Source organism: Physeter macrocephalus, unplaced genomic scaffold (assembly GCF_002837175.3).
Source record: "Physeter macrocephalus isolate SW-GA unplaced genomic scaffold, ASM283717v5 random_448, whole genome shotgun sequence".
In the NCBI taxonomy this organism is placed as follows: Eukaryota; Metazoa; Chordata; class Mammalia; order Artiodactyla; family Physeteridae; genus Physeter; species Physeter macrocephalus.
In genome coordinates, this window is record NW_021145734.1 from 17,960 (window position 1) to 37,714 (window position 19,755).

Sequence of the window (19,755 nt, forward strand, 5' to 3'; positions counted from 1 at the left end):
CTGCATCGGCAGGCGGACTCTCAACCACTGCGCCACCAGGGAAGCCCACACACCATCTTTTAATGGCAGTCATCTCCTGACCTGTTGGCCTCACCATGTCTGAATAATAAAAACCTACATTTTCAGCACATGGGAGCAGCTAATTCTCACTCTTTGCCTTAACGGCCCTGCAGGCCAGCCCTAACGCAGTACCTGATACCTGGAGAAGGGGGAGCTGCTAAGTTTGCTCCTGTGGATACAGATTTTTTTTTTCTTTCTGCCTCTTTCACTATTCATCCCTCTAAATTTGATTTGAAAGCAAGTGGGGGGAAATGATAGATGCCTAAATATACTCTCAGACTGTGAGCGGTTGGTTCTCTCTTGAGGTGGGGATCGTCAAGAGATGAAGGGGAATGATCAGGAAGACTTCCTGAGAGAGGGGGCCAGGGGGAGTTTTTTTTCTTGGGACTGAAAAGGGGGAGAGGGCGATGGTGACAAATCCGACATGGCCTGCCTGGAAGCTTGGGCCAGGCTGGGGTGGAAAGGCCAGAGAGGTAGTAGCAAGGGATGAAAGATCACCGGATCAGGAGTCAGGAGACCCCAGGTTCTAGTCCTTGATTTGCCAGAGTCTCGCAAGGCCTGTTTCCCCATCTGTAAAAGCTCCCATCGAAGCACCCCTTTGGCTTCCTATGACGAGGAAGGCAAGGGGTTACCAGCCTGGAGGTTGGGTTGGGGAGAACAGCACCCCTGGATACATGGCCCCAGGCCAAGTATCTCTGGCTACACATGTGGGAGAGGCAGGGAGGTGGGGGTGGGGGTGATGGCAAAGTTGAAAGAGACATATCCAAAGAAGAGAGATTAATCATGTCTAGAGGAAGCTCCCCAGAGAGCAGCCTTGGGCCTTTTCTCTACAACAGTGTGTCAATGACTCGGTGATGTACAAATCCAAGACGGACTGGGTCTCAGAATGATCCGAAGGCCGGAACAGTGATGCCAAGGCACTGAGGCACTTTCCCAGCGATCAGAAGAGCCCTTCTCACAAATCCATGCGCTGGAGAGGTGAGATGCAGAAGGGTAGAAAGAACTCAGCATCAGCAAGGGCACCGATGGGGCTGGTTCACTAGGAGCATCAAGTTCAGGTGCTGGGAGGGGATGGGGACAGGACAGAGCAGGTGACCCAGCCCTGTGGGCTGGTTACACGGAGGGAGAGATCAATTCAGTACCAGGAGACACGTCTGTCCACGGAGACCTTCCACAAGGGAATGGGCTGCCTCCACAATAAATGGGTTTCTTCCCTCCCTCCCCTCAACGCCCCACTGGAAGGGCGGGAAGGAGGAACTCCTTCACCGAGAAGACTGCCTTTTTCAAGATGCGCCATTCCAGGAGCAAGGAGGGGCTGGCCAGGTGGGAGGAGGAGGGGAGTCCAGATTTGGGGGGCTGGGGGCTGGACAGTGGGAAGAGGCCCGAAGCCCTGCTGCCTGCCCAGCAGGTGCCCAGCTCCCAGGGACTGGGGGCGTTGTCTGGGGCTCAGCCTGGGCAGGCACCAGCTCTGTCCCGGCTGCCCCAGTGTCTCAGGCAGCGCCCCTGGTCCTCCCTGTGGACATAGGACAGATCTGGATGGAGAACTTGGCTCACTTGGCACAGGGGTGGCCCTGAACTTGGAGGGGGTTTGCCCTGACTGGGGAAGGGGGATGATTTGGATCTGCTGCTCTGGGACACTCAGAGGACACAGGCTACTTGAGGTTGGTACCTGAAAGTGGGAGGTGCTGCTGAGCATGGGCCTAACAGACTCCTTCACCCCATCCTGAACAACCCACCCACACCTCACCAGGCAGGACGGACTCGATCCAGACAGGTCCGTGGCCGCGAAGTGTGAAGCCGAAGCTCTTGTTGCCCTTGTAGACTCGGACGGTCCTGGGGAGAGAGAAGGGGCGGGTGGGGGGCGGGCAGCGTGCCTTTCCCTGGGGAGAGGAGCCTGGGGGGGCACCCTTCACCTCTCCTGGACCCCACCCCCCAGGTGTCCTCGCTTCGCCCCCGCGCCCTCTGCCCGGGTCTCCATCCCGAGCCCCCCGACCGAGAGGCGTCCGCAGCCCGCGCCCACGCGTCTCGGGTACCTGCGCGCGCCCCCGGGGCCGGCGCGGGCGCAGAGCAGAGAGGCGGCCTTGCGCTGGGGAGGCTCGTCGGGGCGGCGCGGGGCGGCGCTGGCGCGCGTGGACACCAGGAGGCGCTCCGGCCTCTCCTCGCTGCGGCTCCGGCGCAGCCGCTGCGCGCCCTGCGCCCGCCGGGCGCGGCATAGCTTGCCCAGCAGACCCTGAGACACCACCTCGTCGAAGCGCGCCCGGTGCTTCTTGGGGATGAAGATCCTGCGGGCGGGCGAGGACAGCCGAGTCGGGGCGCGCCCCCTGATCGCGCCCCGAACTCGGCAAACCTCGGCCCAAAGACTTCTCTTCGTGGTCGCTGCCCTCGGCTCTCCCCTCCACCCAGGGGTGGCGGGGGAATCAGCAGCCCACACCCCAGGTGTCCCCCCGGGTGCCCGGACTTGCGCCCCGACGGGCCCGGGCCACACGAAGGCCACGGCGCCCTGCTTGCTGCACTTCGGGAAAGTCTCGTTCCCACTGTCCCCATGACTCTGGCCTCGGGGCCTTCAGTGCCCTCAAAGCCCGTCCGTGGACCCGTTCCTCCTCTTGCCTCTGTCTTCCCACCTCTGGCCTCTCCCAGACTCCCTCATCTCACGCCCTCGCACCAGCCAGGCCAAACAGCCGATAGGGGTCCCCACCACCCACCATCTCCCTGCCTGATTCCAGGCAACTCTGCTGGAGAAAACTGAAGCCACAATCCGCTCCGGGGGGAGGGGGGGGCAGACTTCGCCCAGACCCTCATCAGACTCCCCGGCTCCCAGCTTGCTTCTCTACGGCTGACGCCTCAGAAAGTGCCAGGACCACCACATCCAGTCCTGTCTTGTACACTTTTGCCCAGGCTGTGGCCCCCCCACCTAGCACACTCTCTCTGCTCTTCTAGCTAAACCGGGCTCGCCCTTCAACACCCAACACTGGCCTTCCTCTAGCCTGCTGGAGAAAACTGAAGCCACAATCCGCTCCGGGGGTGGGGGGGGCAGACTTCGCCCAGACCCTCATCAGACTCCCCGGCTCCCAGCTTGCTTCTCTACGGCTGACGCCTCAGAAAGTGCCAGGACCACCACATCCAGTCCTGTCTTGTACACTTTTGCCCAGGCTGTGGCCCCCCCACCTAGCACACTCTCTCTGCTCTTCTAGCTAAACCGGGCTCGCCCTTCAACACCCAACACTGGCCTTCCTCTAGTTTTGTCCAACATGTTTTAGGAAGTCTCTGCCATCTGTGCCAGCCAGGCGCTTGGCTTCAAAGCTGAAGGCACCGTGGATCCTGCTCTAAAAAGAGTCACCCTGGAAGTGATGAGAGGCAGTGGGGAAGCTCACACAGTCCCTTGCTGGGGTCCACACCCTGGAATGTTTCCTTGGCGCCCATAGGTCTCCTCGGCAAGGCTGGAGGCTCTCAGAGGGCTGGGTCTGAAGCTTGGGTGTGACCCACAGTGACCAGCCAGGGCTCGGCACATGGTTGGGACTCAGAGACTCAGTCGACGGGGGTCTACCAGCGGCCCACCCATACTTCTGAGTAATGGCAGCAGTTAACACCCTGGTGGACTCCCTGGCCCATGGCAGAGGATTCTGAGGCTCAGAGAGGATCCCTAACTTTCCAGGGTTACTCGGCTGCCCTCGGCACAGCTGAGATGGAAGCCCAGCCTCTGGACCTCCGCGCTGTGGCAGGGCTCTGTCGAGGGCCCCTGAAGGTCTGGTTGCTATCGAGGCCTCCCTGGCTGCATCCCAAGGCTCCCTTTCCTGTTCTTTCGACCAGGAGCCAGTGCCAAGGGCATGGGAGCGGGGGGAGGGAGCAGCGGCCTTGCAGCCGGCTGAAATACAACGCCTCTGATGTCGCACAGTGGCCCCCATTAAGTTCCCCCGATCTCTGTGGGTAGTTTACTAAGGTCAGTGGACGGACTAAGCTGCCTGGTGGGAGGGAAGGGATGTGGCTCCTCGGGGAGGAGGGTGCATCAGGGCCTGCCCCCCACCCCCCAGTGAGCCCTGCTTCAGATCTGGATGTTCCAGGCAACAAGGAGGTTAGAATGATGGCCTGCTCAACTCTGCCAGGAGAGTCATCGCCTGGTACACTCATCCTTGCCCACCCCCAGTGGCTCCCGAAAATCTAGAGCCTCAGTCACGTTCCCGAGATGGTCAGCCAAGGTCTCCAGAGCCTGACTTCTCCATCCGCCTGGCCTGCACATTCCCCACACGGCTCATGCTCAGGCAAAGCAGAGATGACAAGCCAGAAACTGTCTACCTTACACTTTGGCTCCGGCCCCAGGCTCCAGAAGGTATCAGCCCAACACCCCCAGCCCCTAGGTCCAACCTGCCACCCTCTAGCAGCAAAAAGAAACGCCACCACCCCGCCCCTGCGGTGGAAACCAGGCGAGTCACCAACTGCATAGGTAGGAGAAAGTTGGGTGGCCCATTCCCTCCTTGGCGTTCTTGGGGCTGAGAAGGAAGCCAAGGCTGCCTGGTGTGCCAGACGCCCTTTCTGGCTGGTGTGGGCCCTCCATGCGGCTCAGTCTGGCCCAGGCACCCCAGCCCTGGGTCTGCTCTGAATTGACTGGCCCAGCAGATCCAGATGCAGTGGGGTCTCATGGACCACTGTGGCTGATGGATTTGATGCCTCTTTGACCTGACAGCCTGGCTATGGCTGCCTCAGGACTCCCAGGTCCCTGCTAAGCCAAGAAGCTTCTCTGTGGCCACGGGGCTCTTCTGGGTACCACACAATGACCTTGCACTCAGAGTCAGTTCTGTTCTCTCTGGGGGATCAGGTCTAAATCCAACTCCAGACTCCTACCCGGGGCTCCCATAGGGTCCTCTCTCTCCACCACATTGCCCGCCTTGTTCTCTGCCCAGTTCCCTCAATCAGTCCAGTCGCAGGAAGGAAAGAGGGCTTTTCAGTCCCAGCCCTTGATCCTCGACCCGGATCCCGACCCCTAGGGCCTCGGACGGGTTCCGGGTGCCTAGCGCGGGGAACTCGCCCCTTTAATAACCTTCCGGTTTATGCCTGCCCTCCCAAGCCCCCGCCCCCAGCCAGGCTCGGTGGGTGCCCACCCAGGACAGCGAAGCCCCTCAGTGCCCCAGCCCCACCCCTTTTCAGGTCAGCCGGAGGCGGGTCCGTCGCACCAGGGTGCGCGGTTCCCGGGGGCTCGGGGCGCAGCGGGGAAACTACCGAAAGTGCCGAGAGAAGCCCTGGTCCTTCCCCATCTGAAGCCGGCGACGGCGGCGCGGCAGGTGCCGATGGGCAGGGGGTGGCGGAGCCCGCGAGCAGAGCGAGGGCGCCGAGAGTCCACGCGCCTCTGCTGGGCGAGCGCGCTCGGCCCCTCCCCAGCCGGCTGGGCCCGAGGCCCCGCGCCCGCCCCCTCTCGGGTGGCCCCGCCCCGCCCGGCCCCGCCCCTCCGGGGGACCCTTCAGTCAGCTCCCCGCGAGCTGGGGCTGTTCGAGGCCGTCACGCTGCCTCCTCTGGCCCCCTCCACGAGCACCTCCCCAGGCACCTCGCCTCCGACCCCTCGGGCCGCGGCGCTCCGGAGGGCCCCCAACACCCGGCTGCAGCGAGGCCGAACCCGACCGTTCACAAGAAGCTCCGACTGCCTTGTGCAGAGCCTAGGAAGGCTTTCTGGAGGAGGTGGCCTTTGCGCTGGGACTCGAGGACTCAGCAGGGGTCGGCCAGAGAGACCCTCCCTTCCCGCCCAGGGGGAAGCTCCAGAGGAGAAGGGGCTAGAGAAGGAGGCCTTGAATGCCGTTGTCAGCCGCTCAAGCTGCACTCCGAACAGTGAGGAGCCATGGGAGGGTATAAGGACTTAAGGGGAGGTGGAGGGGCCCCGAAGGTTTTGGTACACTAGGGGAGGGGTGATGCTGGGAGGGGCGCAGCAAAGGATGCTGGGATGGGCCAAGTGGCCAGATTCTAAAACACAGGAAGTCAAGTTAATGAGACCTGGTGAGTGAGTGGAAGTGAGGAGGGGGCAGCCAGGTTGGGGCAAGTCCCAGGTGAGGGCGGTGGGGGGAATAGAGGGCCTCCCCGGGGTGGGCGTGTCCTACTGGGAGAGGGGAGGGGAGGACCAGCTGAGGGGAAGAGACGGGGATACCAGGAAAGGGGGTCTGGACTCCTCCTCCTTGGAAGACAAAGCAAGCAGGCCCCAGGGCCCCCACTGCATTGTCATTTCTTGCTGATCCGAGTCCTAGCCTCAGGCTGGAAAGGGTGAGAATCTGAGTTCTGAGAACCAAAGGATAGATGCCGGGGAGCCAGCCCAGGGCATCCTGGGAGGGGTTTCTCAGGGACAGCCTCAAAGGGGCAGGGCGCTGGGGACAGGGGGTGGGGGGTCAGCACAAGGAGGCGGCCACCACCCAGACAGGCTGGAACGGCAGAGGCAGGAGACCCTGCGGACTTTGCCTCCGCCTCAGTCTTTGCGGGGAACATCCTCCATGATCCTGCCTGTGGGTTCCTGCAGCCCGTCACAGGGAGGCCCCTGCAGACCTGACGGTCAGTCTCTGTCCTCCGTCCAGGCCTTGCTGCCCAGCACACTTCAGCCCTGCATGCCTGGCCCCAGGGAGGCCACCACTCTGGGGTGACCTCTCACGGCCTTATGTCTCCCCTGCAGCAGCAGGAAGCCAGAGCCAGTCCTCAATTCGGTGTGCTCCCCATGCCTGGCCTCAGCCCTGCCGGGGGAGAAATGTCTGAAAATCCGCACAGTGAGCACAGCTCCCTGTCGTCCACAGGGCCACAGCCGTCCCATCATGACAGAGCCAGTTCTGGTTGTTTGGTACCAGCTGTGATGGCCCAGCATCCCGAACCAGGCCCGCCTGAGGCTGTGAAAGACCGTCCACGTTGCCGTGGGCACTGGAGACGTGACCACGGAGCGGATGCTCCCGCTTGAATCCAGACACAGCCAGCGGTGCACTCGCTGCCTTGGGGCCAGGTTCCCCCCCCCTCTGCCACCCCAGCACAGTGAGGGCACCAAAGGGGCCAGCAGCTGGTGCATCTGGCCAGATGACCCACGGCAGCATAGGGTGGGCCAGGCTGGTCTTGTTGAAATGTCTGCCCCAGCAAGAGGGTAGTACCAAAGGCAGATCACACTAGGGCAGTGTTTCTCAACTGGGAGTGATTTTGCCCCACAGAGGACGTTTGGCATTGTCTGGAGACAGTTTTGGTTGTCACAAAATGACAAGCGGGAGGAGGGTGTGCTACTGGCATCTAGTGAGCAGAGGCCAGGGATGCTGCTACTCACCCTACAACATGCAGGGCAGCGCCCAGCAACAGAGAAACACGGGGCCCCAAATGTCGATAGTGCCATGGCCAAGGAAGCTCTCTAGGGAGAAGGAGACCTTCCCTAGGGGAAACCAGTTTAACTGAGCACATACTAGATGCCTGGCACTTCCCCCTACACAGTGTCATAGAATTTTCCAAGGAGCTTCGTATGACGGTGTCTCTGACACTTGTCATTAAAGCAGAAGAGGGTGAAGGAGGTGCTCACACCCTATCCCCCAGATTCTCAACTAATCTCTTTTCTGCTTGCAATTGGCAGGGTCCATTTATATGCTTTCCTACCGAGAACCCCACTGGGAACACGTAGAAATGAGCAACCCCACTTTTATGGATAAAGTGTAGAGGTTAGTGAAACTGCTCAAGGTCACACAGCCCGTGAGTGGACCGGGGGTTCAAGCTAGGTCTGCTGGGATTCAGAACACAGCTTCCTCCACCACCTCAGCTCTTTCCTCTCCCGACCCCCACCCCTGACCCTTTCCTTCTTTGCATTTCTTTCCTGAAACACTAGCAGAGCACAAAGCTGACTTTGCTTTCCTGTTCCCTCCTATCCACCTCACGCTTTCCAAACTACCTGGCCTGTCCCAATTAGGAAGTCATTTTATCACTTCATCAAACTGGGATCCCTTTGGGGATAGACCCAAATTAGGCTCTGAGCCACAGGAGTAACTGCTGTCGTAAAGAAAGATAAGACCCTCTGCTTACAACATCGCCACCGACCCAAATCTCACCCTCACTGCCGTGCTAAGATGATGAGGCCACGCTGAATATTGAATTGTATTTGATATTCATTAGATTCAATGCTAAAGAGTGACATGTGGCGAGTGGCTACTGCGCTGGAGGGCCCAACTTCATGGTCTCGCTGTTCCTTCTCCTTTCTCCCCAGGTCTTCCAGTTTGGCCACTGGGACCACCCCTCAGAGGCCACACGGTGATCTGGGTGGGTTCCAGCCTCTGTCAAGTGTGCCCACACATGAGCGCAACACACGCGCACGCGTGTATCTTTACCTACCCTTTGCTGCCGCGCCTCTCATTCAAACCTTGTCTCTCCTCAGTCGGGGGGTCCCCAGGCCAGAGCCCTGCGTGGCCCTCTACCAAGGCAGGGTGGGTCACAGCGAGGCACAGCTGGGCACCCAGGGTTGGGCCGTGTGTGGCACCACCCTCGCCTTGGCTCTCTGGGCTCCACCTCTGTGGCTGGATGCCTGGCCCTGATGAACTATCTTCCCACCTCCACAGGGCACATGCCACACCCCACCCGTCACCGTCTGAGCTCCAGCACCGGAACTTGCTGCCTGCTCCAAGCAGCCTGCCCTGACCGCCCTGTGCTGAGTTCATTCTCAGCTGCCCCTCGGCTGGGGCTCAGCTCTCAGAATCACAGAAAACTGTCTGTGATTCCTCCGTGCCTTCTCTGAGCTCTCTCGGGAAGGTGCTGCGTGGAGATCATTACTTCATCCCTGGAACCCAGTTCATGGTCACCAGAGTACACCAGAGGGGTGGTGGAGGGGGATGGGGAGGTGGGGGATGGGCGGCTGAGGCCACGCTGCCAGGGCACCCCTCTCCCTGCGTGGGCACCGCCCCCTCCTCCAGCAGCCTCCCCAGTTTGCCTGTCGCCCTTGACGCGCGGACAACAGAGGCTGCTGTTTCATCCTCCCCAGCAGCGCCCCGGGGACGGGGACGGGGACGCTGCGGGGACGGGGCATCCCCAGGTGTCCAGGGTTCCCGCTTCCCAGGCTCTAAATCGAGCATGCCCAAGGGGGTGCCTCCTCCACCCCGGCTCTTCCTGACCCGCTGCCGGCCGCTCGGGGACGAGCCTCGGACAGGAACGGCGGGCGTAGGGGCTGTCCCGGGAGGCAGACCGGCTGGCCCGGCAGACGCGGCAGGGACGGAAGCCTGGGCAGCGCCGGAGGGAGATGAGGGACCGAGGGGGCCTCCAGCTGAGTCTGGCTGCTAACAGCCTTAAGACACGCGTGCCAACTTCCCAGGGACAGCCTGGCCGCCCGGCCCCTGGCCCAGCACTGGTGCGGAGGGGCGGGGTGGGGGGCTGCCCATCCCTCACCTCCCCAGGGAGCCCTCAGCGCCAGCGCATCATCTGCTCTGCAAATTTGGCTCTAGAAATAACTTTTTTTCTCTCCGGATTTTCCCAGCAAGGGGCAGGCCCCTAACTCACCCCAGGCAGCTCATGGTGGCCTCTTTTGGTGGCCTTCTGTGCTCTGCTGCAGAGCGGAGACGCTGCGCCCGGGCTTGGGGAGTGGGGGTGGCCAGCCCGGTCCCTGACATTGGCCAGGCCCAGAGGGAGGGGCAGGCTGCGGGGTGAATGGCAGCGAGGGGAGGGGGCGGGCTGAGCCCAGGAAGGGGGAGGGGCGGGGGTGGGGGAGCGTCACAGGCCCTGGAGGCAGCGGGTGGAGAGCCAGCCCCGCAGGATCCGTGCAGGGAACACATCATTCAGGCCCAGGGGGGCCTGATCAGAGCTGTGCGGTGCAGGGCAGGGGGGGGGGGGGGGGGGGGGGAGCGTCACAGGCCCTGGAGGCAGCGGGTGGAGAGCCAGCCCCGCAGGATCCGTGCAGGGAACACATCATTCAGGCCCAGGGGGGCCTGATCAGAGCTGTGCGGTGCAGGGCAGGATGGGGGTGGAGGTGGGGGGCCGGTTTCGGGAGATTCCCAGGCCACTCCTGGTGTGGACCTACCAGGAGATTTTTCTTTTTTTCCTGAAGGAGGAATGTAGAAGGTCCAAAGCTGAGCAGAAAGTGCACAGCTAATTGGGTCATGTTCTGGTGACTGCTACTCATTTGCTGTGTGACTTTGGGCCAGTCCCTTAACCTCTCTGAGCCTCAGTCTACCTCTGTGGAATGGGGACAATAACAGTGCTGGTGGGATTCAGTGAGAGTGTTCCTCTAGGGCCCTGGTGAGGTTCTTGGCATGCAGCTGGCATCATCAAAGGGCAGAGAGAACACACTGTTTATAGGATGGGGGGGGGTGGTGCCCGGGACGGACACGGCACAGCTCCAGGCTTCCTTGTCTTGACACTGCGCCATTACTCCCTCTCAATGAAGAACTGGGAGTGTCTTGGTGTCACATTGGAGATTTCTGTGATCTGGGTTTTGGGACAGAGCAGGACAGACTGTGACTGCAGCTCAGGAGGTGGGTCTTCTCTGCGGCCCGTCCCAGCCCGGCAGTTAGCAGCCCTTTCCTTCTCACTCAAAGTGACGCCCTGGCAGCCAGCAAAGCCAACAGCTGCCCTTCCCAGGGTCAGCCTTCGGGGTCACTGGCCCACCCATATCCCGGGGCTGACGGGGTGTTGGGGTCCAGCTCAGGAGCGGGCCACGCAGCAACGGCAGCAGCAGAGCCTGGGGTGGTGGGGGGAGAGTGGACACCCCTGCTTGCCCATCCTGCCCCCAGTTGAGGTACCTGAGGTTCTCCAGGAGGGGCCCACGGGCCTCGAGGGGCAGCGCCAGGGTGAGCGCCCACACCAGCTCATCCACCCGCTGCTCAGCCGCGAACCGCTTTAGAGCAGCGAACACCCGCTCCTTGGTCGTCGGCTGGTCCCCCAAGATTTCATCCACCTGCGGGGAAGGGTCTGATGAGTGGCCACAAGGGTCCCAGGGCAGAACACCAGGGAATCAGTCACCTCCCTCCCTTTCTCCCACAGGACAGCTGACGTGGCAGCCCCTTCTGGGCCCCCATAAGAGCTCCTTACCCAGACCATGCCATTTCAGACCTCACAGGAGCCCAGCGAGGTGGGCGGGGCCAGTATCTTTGTTTTATATCTAAGGAAACTGAGGCTGCTAGGGGTGGGGTGACTTGCTCAAGGCCATGGAGTCAGGATTCAAACCCAGAGACAGCCCTTCTACTGAATATTGTAAGGATTAAAGGAATCCATATAAGGGCTTAAAACACGTGCCAAGCACTCTGTAATTGCTAGTTACTATTATTATAACACTGTATTCCCTTGACCGTGCTCTTCCGCCGAGAGATCCCACAGAGAACATTCTGGCTCCACAAAAAAGCCCTGGAGTGCACGCGTCGCCCCAAATTCTGGTTCCCTCAGTGCTCCCTCTGGACTTTAGTTTTCTTCACCTTAGTGTGCAAACCAGCTGAGGCCAGACAAAGCACATCTACTCAGAGGAGCCTACTGGACATGGGCAGTAAGAGTGTCTAAAAATGCACCTGTCATTTTACCCAATGATCTTGCATCTGCGAATGTATCCTCGACGTGTCCTGACAGGTGCACGACGATATATGAGTGAAGAGGTTCGCCTCTGCATTGTTTATGATACTGAGACGTTGGAAGCAGTATAAATATCTGACATTACAGGCTAAATAATTGTAGCACGTCCATTTGGGGGATAGTTCCTTGGCTATGCAGCCAAGATGGGAGGAAATCCCCAACCAGGTGAGAGGCAAGCTCCTGGGCCTTAACGTTGCAGCCTCAGGCAGTCGGAGGCTTTTGCCCAGGGCTTTGGCTCTTGAAGGAATGATGCAGAGACGTGGGGACACAGAGCTTGTTCAGGGCAGTGGCAGAGCCCTGTAGCGCGCCCTGAGCAGACTCATCCTGAAGGGTGTTTAGGACAGCTGTGCTCCAGGTGGCCCATCCTTGGTCCTAAGCCTAGGTCTCCAGCACTGATTCTATGAACTCTTCCTCCCACAAATTCCTTTTCTGCCTCAGTTAGCGGAGTCAACTTCTGTTGTTTCACAGCCAAGTTCACTCCATACTCTGCAATATTGGATATCGTTGATTCTAGGGTGAGCACTATTTTAAAAAATTTTTTAACATCTCAGGTTGTGTCCTATGGCTAGTTGTCATTCCTGTGCCTGTATGAATTTGGTCATAGGTTTCATATTGTTACTTCCATTGAGTTATATACATTGCGAGTACTAAATATGTCCAAATAAGTCTAAAAGCCCTCTTCCACTAACTACAAATTAAGTGACAAGAAGATAAGGAAGCATGTGTCATGGGTCAGTTGGCAGGGATTTTTCTTCCTTGGTGGTAAATAAAACAAGTGCATCTTGCAATTGACAGTGTTTAAAGGTTTGATGCAATGTGGTACCGTTTGGCCAGAGAGAATGATGCTGTAGGTCTTTATTTAAAAACCATGAAATGGGGAGTGATGGCTAATGGGTGCAGGGCTTCTTTTTGGGGCGATTTAAAAGTTCTAAAATTGTGGTGATGGTTGCACAGCTCTGTGAATATACTAAAAACCATTGAAGTGTACACTTTAAATGAATAAATTGTATGGTATATGAATACATCTCAATAAAGCTGTTTTAAAATACATAGAAAATGTTTGTGATAAACAGGCAAGTGAAAAAAACAGGTTATCAAATGGAACACACGGTGTTACATTTTTATCATAGATAATTACACATATGTCTGCACAGGGAATATGCACTAAGGTTTATAGTGATTTTGATTATTTTTATGTCAATGGTTTCCATTTTTTAAACAGTGAGCTTATATGACTTATACAGTCAGGAAAAGGCATACATGTTGTCGTTGCTCCTTTTTTTCCCTTTATTTTTTACTGTGGTAAAAATGCACATAACATAAAATTTACCACTGTAACCATTTTCACATGTACAATTCAGTGGCATTAAGTACATTCACAATGTGGTGTAACCATCACCACCTTCTAGTTCTAGGACATTCTCATCACCCCAAATGGAAACCCTGTACCCATTAAGCAGTCATTCCCCGTTCCCTACTTTCCCATCCCCGGGCTACCACTAATCTCTTTTTCTGTTCTATGGATGCTCATACTGAATATTTCTTATGACTGGAATCATATACTATGTGGGCTTTTGTGCTTGGAATCAATACTTTTTTTTTTTTTTTTTTTTTGGCCTCACCGCATGTGGGACCTTAGTTCCCCGGCCAGGGATCGAACCTGCGCCCCTTCCACGCAGTGGAAGCACAGCGTCCTAACCACTAGACTGTCAGGGAATTCCCACTATTTTTTTTTGGCCTCACCGCATGTGGGACCTTAGTTCCCCGACCAGGGATCGAACCTGCGCCCCCTGCAGTGGAAGCACAGCGTCCTAACCACTAGACTGTCAGGGAATTCCCACTAATACTTTAAAAAATGCAGCAGTTAACCATTGTCTGTCCATACTCCAGGAGATCCGTGCCTTGTTAGTCCAGGGTCTGGGGGTGCCTCTGGGTACTGACATCCTGAGCTGACCCTGAAGCAGGGGTGGGAGGCTGGGCCACTTGGTGAGCCTGGGAGTTTGCCATGAATCTCTCTCAGGACCGTGCAGGTGCAATTTCAGCCAGAACTGGGGCTGTTCGGTACCCCCTTCCATCCACCTGCAAACTTCTCAACAGACCCAGCATCCCTCTGCTCCACCCTCCCCTCTCCTGGGCAAGGCCGACCCACAAGGCCACAGACATTCCACTGCGCGTGCGCGCGCGCACACACACACACACACACACACACACACACACACACACACACACACACACAAGTCCCCAACCTCTCTTCCTGCCCCCTACTTGTCACTCAGCTGTCAGCCTGAAAGTCCCCTCCTCGGGGAGCCTTTCCTGACCACTCGGTTCAAGTGGCCCCCATCACTCTCTCATCTCCTTGTTTACGTCCTCCCTTAATTCATCATCATCTGAGATCATTGTTTATTGATCTGCCCACTTGCTCACCGTTTCTTTCCCCACAGGCATGTCGGCATCTGTGAGAGCGGGCTCCCCTCCAGTCCCGCTCACGCTGTTGCCCTCGCTCAGCAGGGGGCTGTCATCAACAGCGGCCAAATGCATGGCTCTCAGCGTCTCCACAGCCTCCTTCCCTTCAGCTCATACAAACGTTCACACCCCTCCCAGTCAATAGTCCTCCCTGATCCCCAAACCCCACCATCCTCTTCTTTCTCCTGCTCAGAACTGTCTACTTTCCCCTTCCATATGACTGCCCTTACCCGCCACAGTCCACCCCTTGACTTGCCACAGGTACTCCCTGACACCGCTCTGGACAAGGACCCCAGATGGTGACGCCTAGATCTTGATCTTCAGCCCAGAGCTTGCTCCTGAACTTCCGAACTGTACCTCCAGCTGCTTTCTACGTGGTAGCACAAGGGGATTAAGGAAGGCTTTCCAGAGGTGGTGACGCCATAGAGGATGAGCAGGTATTAGCAGGTGGCTTCCAGGGCATCCAGCCAGAGGCCACATTCTGTGCATGCCTGAGTCCCGGCACCTGCACACCAGGTCTCCCTCCCCAGGTGTGACGGCCCGAGACACAGACCTGACATCTTACTCCTATCCAGGCCCGAGCACAGGGCTTGGTGCGTTCAGTGAGCGTTTACAGAACTGAACCAAAGAGCTGGCAAGTGGCCGGCCGTTCTTGAGGTGCAGTTCCCGCAGCTTCCCCGCCGACCTTTCTTTCCCTCTTGGTGCGTGGGGCAGGCTGCAGTACCAGGCACCCCTCCTCGAGAACCTGCCAGACCGAGGAAGGTTAGTGGCTTTGAAATCAAAGTCAGCTGCAGCCTCGATTCAAAGGAGAACATGGCTAGGGGGAAAGGTGTTTTATGTAAGAAAGAGGAAAAAATAGTTCCTCCCTCCTGGGGCCCCTGCCACAGTGCAGTTTTGGTGTCAGCTATTACCGAGATGCTCTCAACCTACATCTAAGCATGATGCGCCATCACGGGACACTAATGGATTTTCTATTAAATATCAGACTCTTCAAGGAGGACAATCTGGGGCAGGAAGAGTGCTGGCGAGAATCTGGGAGCTGATTGTTCAAAACCAATGGCGGATGGCCGGGGGGCGGCGCTCCACAGACACTGTTGATCTTCCCGAGGCAGTCTCTTTTTGGGATTTGTGGAGCTGCTTGGGGAGCTCTAACCAGAATCTACCACTCTCCACTCCCTCTTGCCAGAAAATGCACCACAGCTGACCTGGGCAGCTGGTCAGATTCCTCCCTCGGTCATGACCCCTGGCCCTACTTCCTGGCCAAGTCGGCATGTCCACCCTGCCCTTCTGGGGGCTCTGATGGGCCCCCTTCCGACTCTCCAGGGATTGCATGGAGTCTGGGACAGACCTTGGGTTCTACAACAGGTCATCTGGCATTACAGCAGACTTCACTAGTTGCTATGGTCTGAATGTTTGTGTCCCCCCAAAATTTGTACGTTGAAAACCTAATGCCCCAGTCGTTGGTATTAGGAGGTGGGGCCTTTGGGATGTGATTAGGTCATGAGGGTGGAGGTCTCATGAATGGAATTAGTGCCCTTATAAAAGAGCCCCAAAGAGCTCCCTCACCCCTTTCACCATGTGAGGACAAAACCAGAAGTCTGCAATCCAAAGAGGGCCCCCGCTCAACCATGCTGGCACCCTGTTCTCAAACTTCCAGACTCCAGAGCTGTGACAGATAGATTCCTGTTGTTTCTGAGCCACTCAATCTGTGGTGGTTTGTTACAACAGCTGGAATGGATTAAGGCGCTAGCGCTCACCAATATTTCTAGGTCTCCCCTCCTTCCTGGACACACAGAGGACTACACTTCCCAGCATCCTTTGGAAGGAGCAGTGTGACTGATTCTGGCCGATGAGCATTGACGGGAGGTGCAGTGCGTGGATTCCTCCCTTAAGAGTTGAGACACAATCTTCTTTTTTTTTTAAATGAATATTTTCTTAATTTTTTTAGTAGTTACCATTACATTATTAACACATGTATTTAACTAGACTTAACAAACAACCAAAAAAAAAAAAATGACCCGAAGTCTGACATTAATCTCTGGCCCCTTCCTAGATAAGAAAAGAAATTTATGACACTTTACTATGGAAGACAGCTTGCCTCCACTTATCACCCTATCATATTCCTTGATAGTAATGCTCAGAATTTTAATTTTGTGAGGCACAATCTTCTACGCTCTCTTCCTCTTCTGTGGGGAATCTTGGAGCTTCATGTTGAGATGGAGGAGTCTGGAATGCTGGGACCTCATGTAGAGGTCAGCCCTCTGGACCCTTAGAGGACTCTGTGGGGGTAAAAATAAACTGTGGTGGGTGCAAAGGCATCAATATCTTTGATGTTTGTTATTACGGACGAGCTTATTATGGAGAGAGGAACAAGTCACATCTTTGGAGGAGCTGGACTCTGGTGACCTAGGAAGGCCAGAGCTGAGTCCTGGGTGTATGTGTCAGTGACTGCCTGGACTGGCTAGAGGCTGGGCTGCTTGGGGGAATGGGGCTGAAAGGCTCAACTGAGGTCCTGCCCAGACAAGGGGTTATGCTGGGGCACATGGTAGAGGTGAGGCGCCTGAGGGGGTCAGTTTAGAAGGAGTGAGGACTGGGCCAAGCTTAGGTGCTGGAAGAGGCCAGGTGGGTGGGGTTCTGATACCTGGGCAGTGAGCTGGGAGCCATTTGGGCAATGGCCAAACTCCAGCACGGCTTCCCGGCCCCCTCGCCCCCAAACACCATGGCCAGACCCTGCCAAGGGCAGGACTGAGCAAATCCACTTCCATGGAGGACAAGGAATGGTATCTGAACTCAAGGGTCCCAAGTACCAAGCAGATACTAAGTTTCCAGGACATTGGGCTTGGCATCATGGGTTCAGGCCCCATGAACCCTAGGCAGGGAGAGGGGCGTGTCTAGGCGCCAGACTATTTCCTGGCTCACTTGTTCAGTTGGAGTTTCAGCCAGATGAGGGCCTTTGGACCATATCTGAAGGCCCTGGAGCATAGGTATATGAGGGTGGATGGCCTGAGGTAGTTGCTGCACTGAGACCTTCCCGGTAGATATGATTGTACTGGGCAGCCTCTTCCTCATATATGTGTCAATCCCAGGTTTCTTGGGTTTGCCTGGATCGGTCCAGTAAAGGGATAGGTATCCGCAAATCAGGGATTTCTTGGGATTCTGGCCTGAGGCCAACACCATCCTCAGTCTTTCCTTCCCAGCCCCGGGTCCCCACCTCTACTGGTGGCTACCCCTTACTTCCTGAAGGTGACTCAGGCCTTGGGCTCCTCTTTTGACTGGAGGCCTTGGCCATTTCAGGCTCCTAACTCTCAGTCCTCAGGGAAGTCCTAACTTTCCACCTGAGAACACTCAGAGCCTGTTTGTGCCAAAGTCTGACAGGAGATGCCTTTGGAGGTTTGGGGGACCCAAACCTGGGCCTCCTGTGGCCAACCTGCCATCCAGACTGCTGCGTAAGTCAGGGCCAGATCCCGGTTTAGTGGGGGCTTGAAATAGGTGTGGCTCTTTAATTTACTTATTTATTTTTGGCTGCGTTGGGTCTTTGTTGCTGCGCGCGGGCTTTCTCTAGTTGCGGTGAGCGGGGGCTACTCTTCGTTGCGGTGCGCGGGCTTCTCGTTGCGGTGGCTTCTCTTGTTGCAGAGCACGGGCTCTAGGCACACGGGCTTGCTTCAGTAGTTGTGGCACATGGGCTCAGTAGTTGTGGCTCGCGGGATCTAGAGCGCAGGCTCAGTAGTTGTGGTGCACGGGCTTAGTTGCTCCGCAGCATGTGGGATCTTCCCGGACCAGGGTTCGAACCCGTGTCTCCTGCATTGGCAGGCGGATTCTTAACCACTGTGCCACCGGGGAAGCCCAGGTGTGGCTCTTTTAAAAATAACACTAGGTACTATGGTCTGAGTGTTTGTGTCCCCCTCCCCAATTTATATATTGAAATTTTAACCCCCAAAGATGGGGGCTTTGGGAGATGTTTAGGTAATGAGGGTAGAGCCCTCATTAAGGGATTAATGTTCTTTTTTTTTTTTTTTTTTTTTTTTTGCAGTACACGGGCCTCTCTCTCACTGTTGTGGCCTCTCCCGTTGCGGAGCACAGGCTCCGGACGTACAGGCTTACCAGCCATGGCTCACGGGCCCAGCCGCTCCGCGGCATATGGGATCTTCCTGGACCGGGGCACGAACCCGTGTCCCCTGCATCGGCAGGCGGATTCTCAACCACTGCGCCACCAGGGAAGCCCTGGATTAATGTTCTTATAAAAGAGACCCAACAGAGATCCCTATCCCCTTCCACTCTGTGAGGACACAGCAAGAAGGCCACTGTCTGTGACCCAGGAGGTGGGTCCTCACCAGACACTGATCTGCTGGCACTGTGATCTTGCATTTCCCAGCCTCCAGAACTGTGAGAAATAAATTCCTGTTGTTTATAAGCCACTCACACTCTGACAGTTCATTATAGCAGCCTCAGTAGACTAAGACACTATGTTACTAATATGGGCAATAGAAAGAATGATCCACTACCACACACAACAGGGATGAAAGTCACAGATATAACATGACCATAAGAAGCCCAGCACCAAAGAGTACATGTTATATAATTCCATTTATATGACGTTCACAAACAGGTAAAAGTCATCTATGACGATGGAAGTCAGAATAGTAGCTACCTCTGGTTGGGGCAGATAGACAGGGAAAGGGTCACAGGAGAACCTTCTCATGAAGGAGAGGGTGAAGGAAACATTCTATGTTCTGCATTCTATTACTGTCTTTATGCTATTAAATTACAGGTTGATCAGGGTGGTAGTTACAAGGGTGTATGCCTAGGTAAGATTTACTGAGCTGTGCATCCGTATTACCTCAATAAATAAAGAAAAGCAACTCCCACAAATCAAGCCCCTGGCGTGCCCCGCCCACAGTGCCCGCCCCCCAGAACAACAGTCCCTAGAGCCCCACACCCAGACCGCCCCGCCTCCTAGGGCCCCGCCCCGTCCCGCCCTGGGCGCCCTACCTTGCAGCGGAACTCCTGGGCTTTGCGCCTGCGCTCTCGGTGCACGGCGTCGGGGCGTTTGCGGCCGGCCAGGCGTAGCAGCTCGCGGCCCAGAGAGAGGCCGCGGCCGGAGCGAGGGGGCCGCGAGGCTGTGGTCAGGGGTGCACAGCCGGATCCCGCGCTGGGGCCGCCGTCGGGGCCGGGGAGCACGCCCAGGCTGGGCGGCACGCGCGGGCAGCGCCGGGCCAGGCGCACGAGGCGCTCGCGGCTCAGGCCGCCCACGGCCAGCCCCTCCACCTCCAGGATCTGGTCCCCGGGCCGCAGACCCCCGGTGTGTGCGCTGCTCCCTTCGGCCACGTCCAGGACGAAGCAGGGACCCGAGCCGCCCAGCCGGAAGCCGAAGTCCTCAGGCCAGCCCTGGTTGGTGGCTGGCATGGCAGTGGTGTCCGAGCAGCTGGAGAGGAAGAGAGACTAAACACTGGGCTGCATGCCGCTCAGAGACTCAAGGCCTGTGCTAGTCTGAGTCTCTACTTCTTCCTCTCTGCCTCCATGTGGAGGATGAGTTCTTAGGATATTGTCTCAACTCTTGGATCCAGTTGTGCCTGATTCACCAACTTCCATGGGACAAAAGGACTTCCCAGTGGTATGAGCTCACAAATTCCTACTGACTTTGGGGGTTATTTGCCCTTTGAATTGCCCTCCTTGAGGAAGCATGATATGGCTAATTTGGGGTCTCTGGGC

The 19,755-nt window shown here is 57.0% G+C and overlaps 1 protein-coding gene across 4 annotated transcripts in view; it reads right to left on the reverse strand.

The window, feature by feature from the left end:
• Positions 1–19,452, reverse strand: part of GRID2IP (Grid2 interacting protein) — a 34,502-nt gene extending 15,050 nt beyond the window's left edge. Inside the window, exons 1-4 of one of the 4 annotated variants that reach the window (XM_024125049.2) lie at positions 19,036–19,452; positions 10,764–10,918; positions 2,094–2,342; positions 1,808–1,893 (exon numbers count right to left, since the gene is read on the reverse strand). In XM_024125049.2, coding sequence (XP_023980817.1) covers positions 1,808–1,893; positions 2,094–2,342; positions 10,764–10,918; positions 19,036–19,449 — 904 coding nt within the window. In that variant the 5' untranslated portion in view covers positions 19,450–19,452. Of the gene's footprint in view, positions 1–1,807; positions 1,894–2,093; positions 2,343–5,271; positions 5,307–9,525; positions 9,540–10,763; positions 10,919–19,035 lie in introns of those variants that run through there. The other 3 variants (XM_024125048.2, XM_055083004.1, XM_055083003.1) reach the window with 3 other exon arrangements.
• Positions 19,453–19,755: the final 303 nt, after the last annotated feature.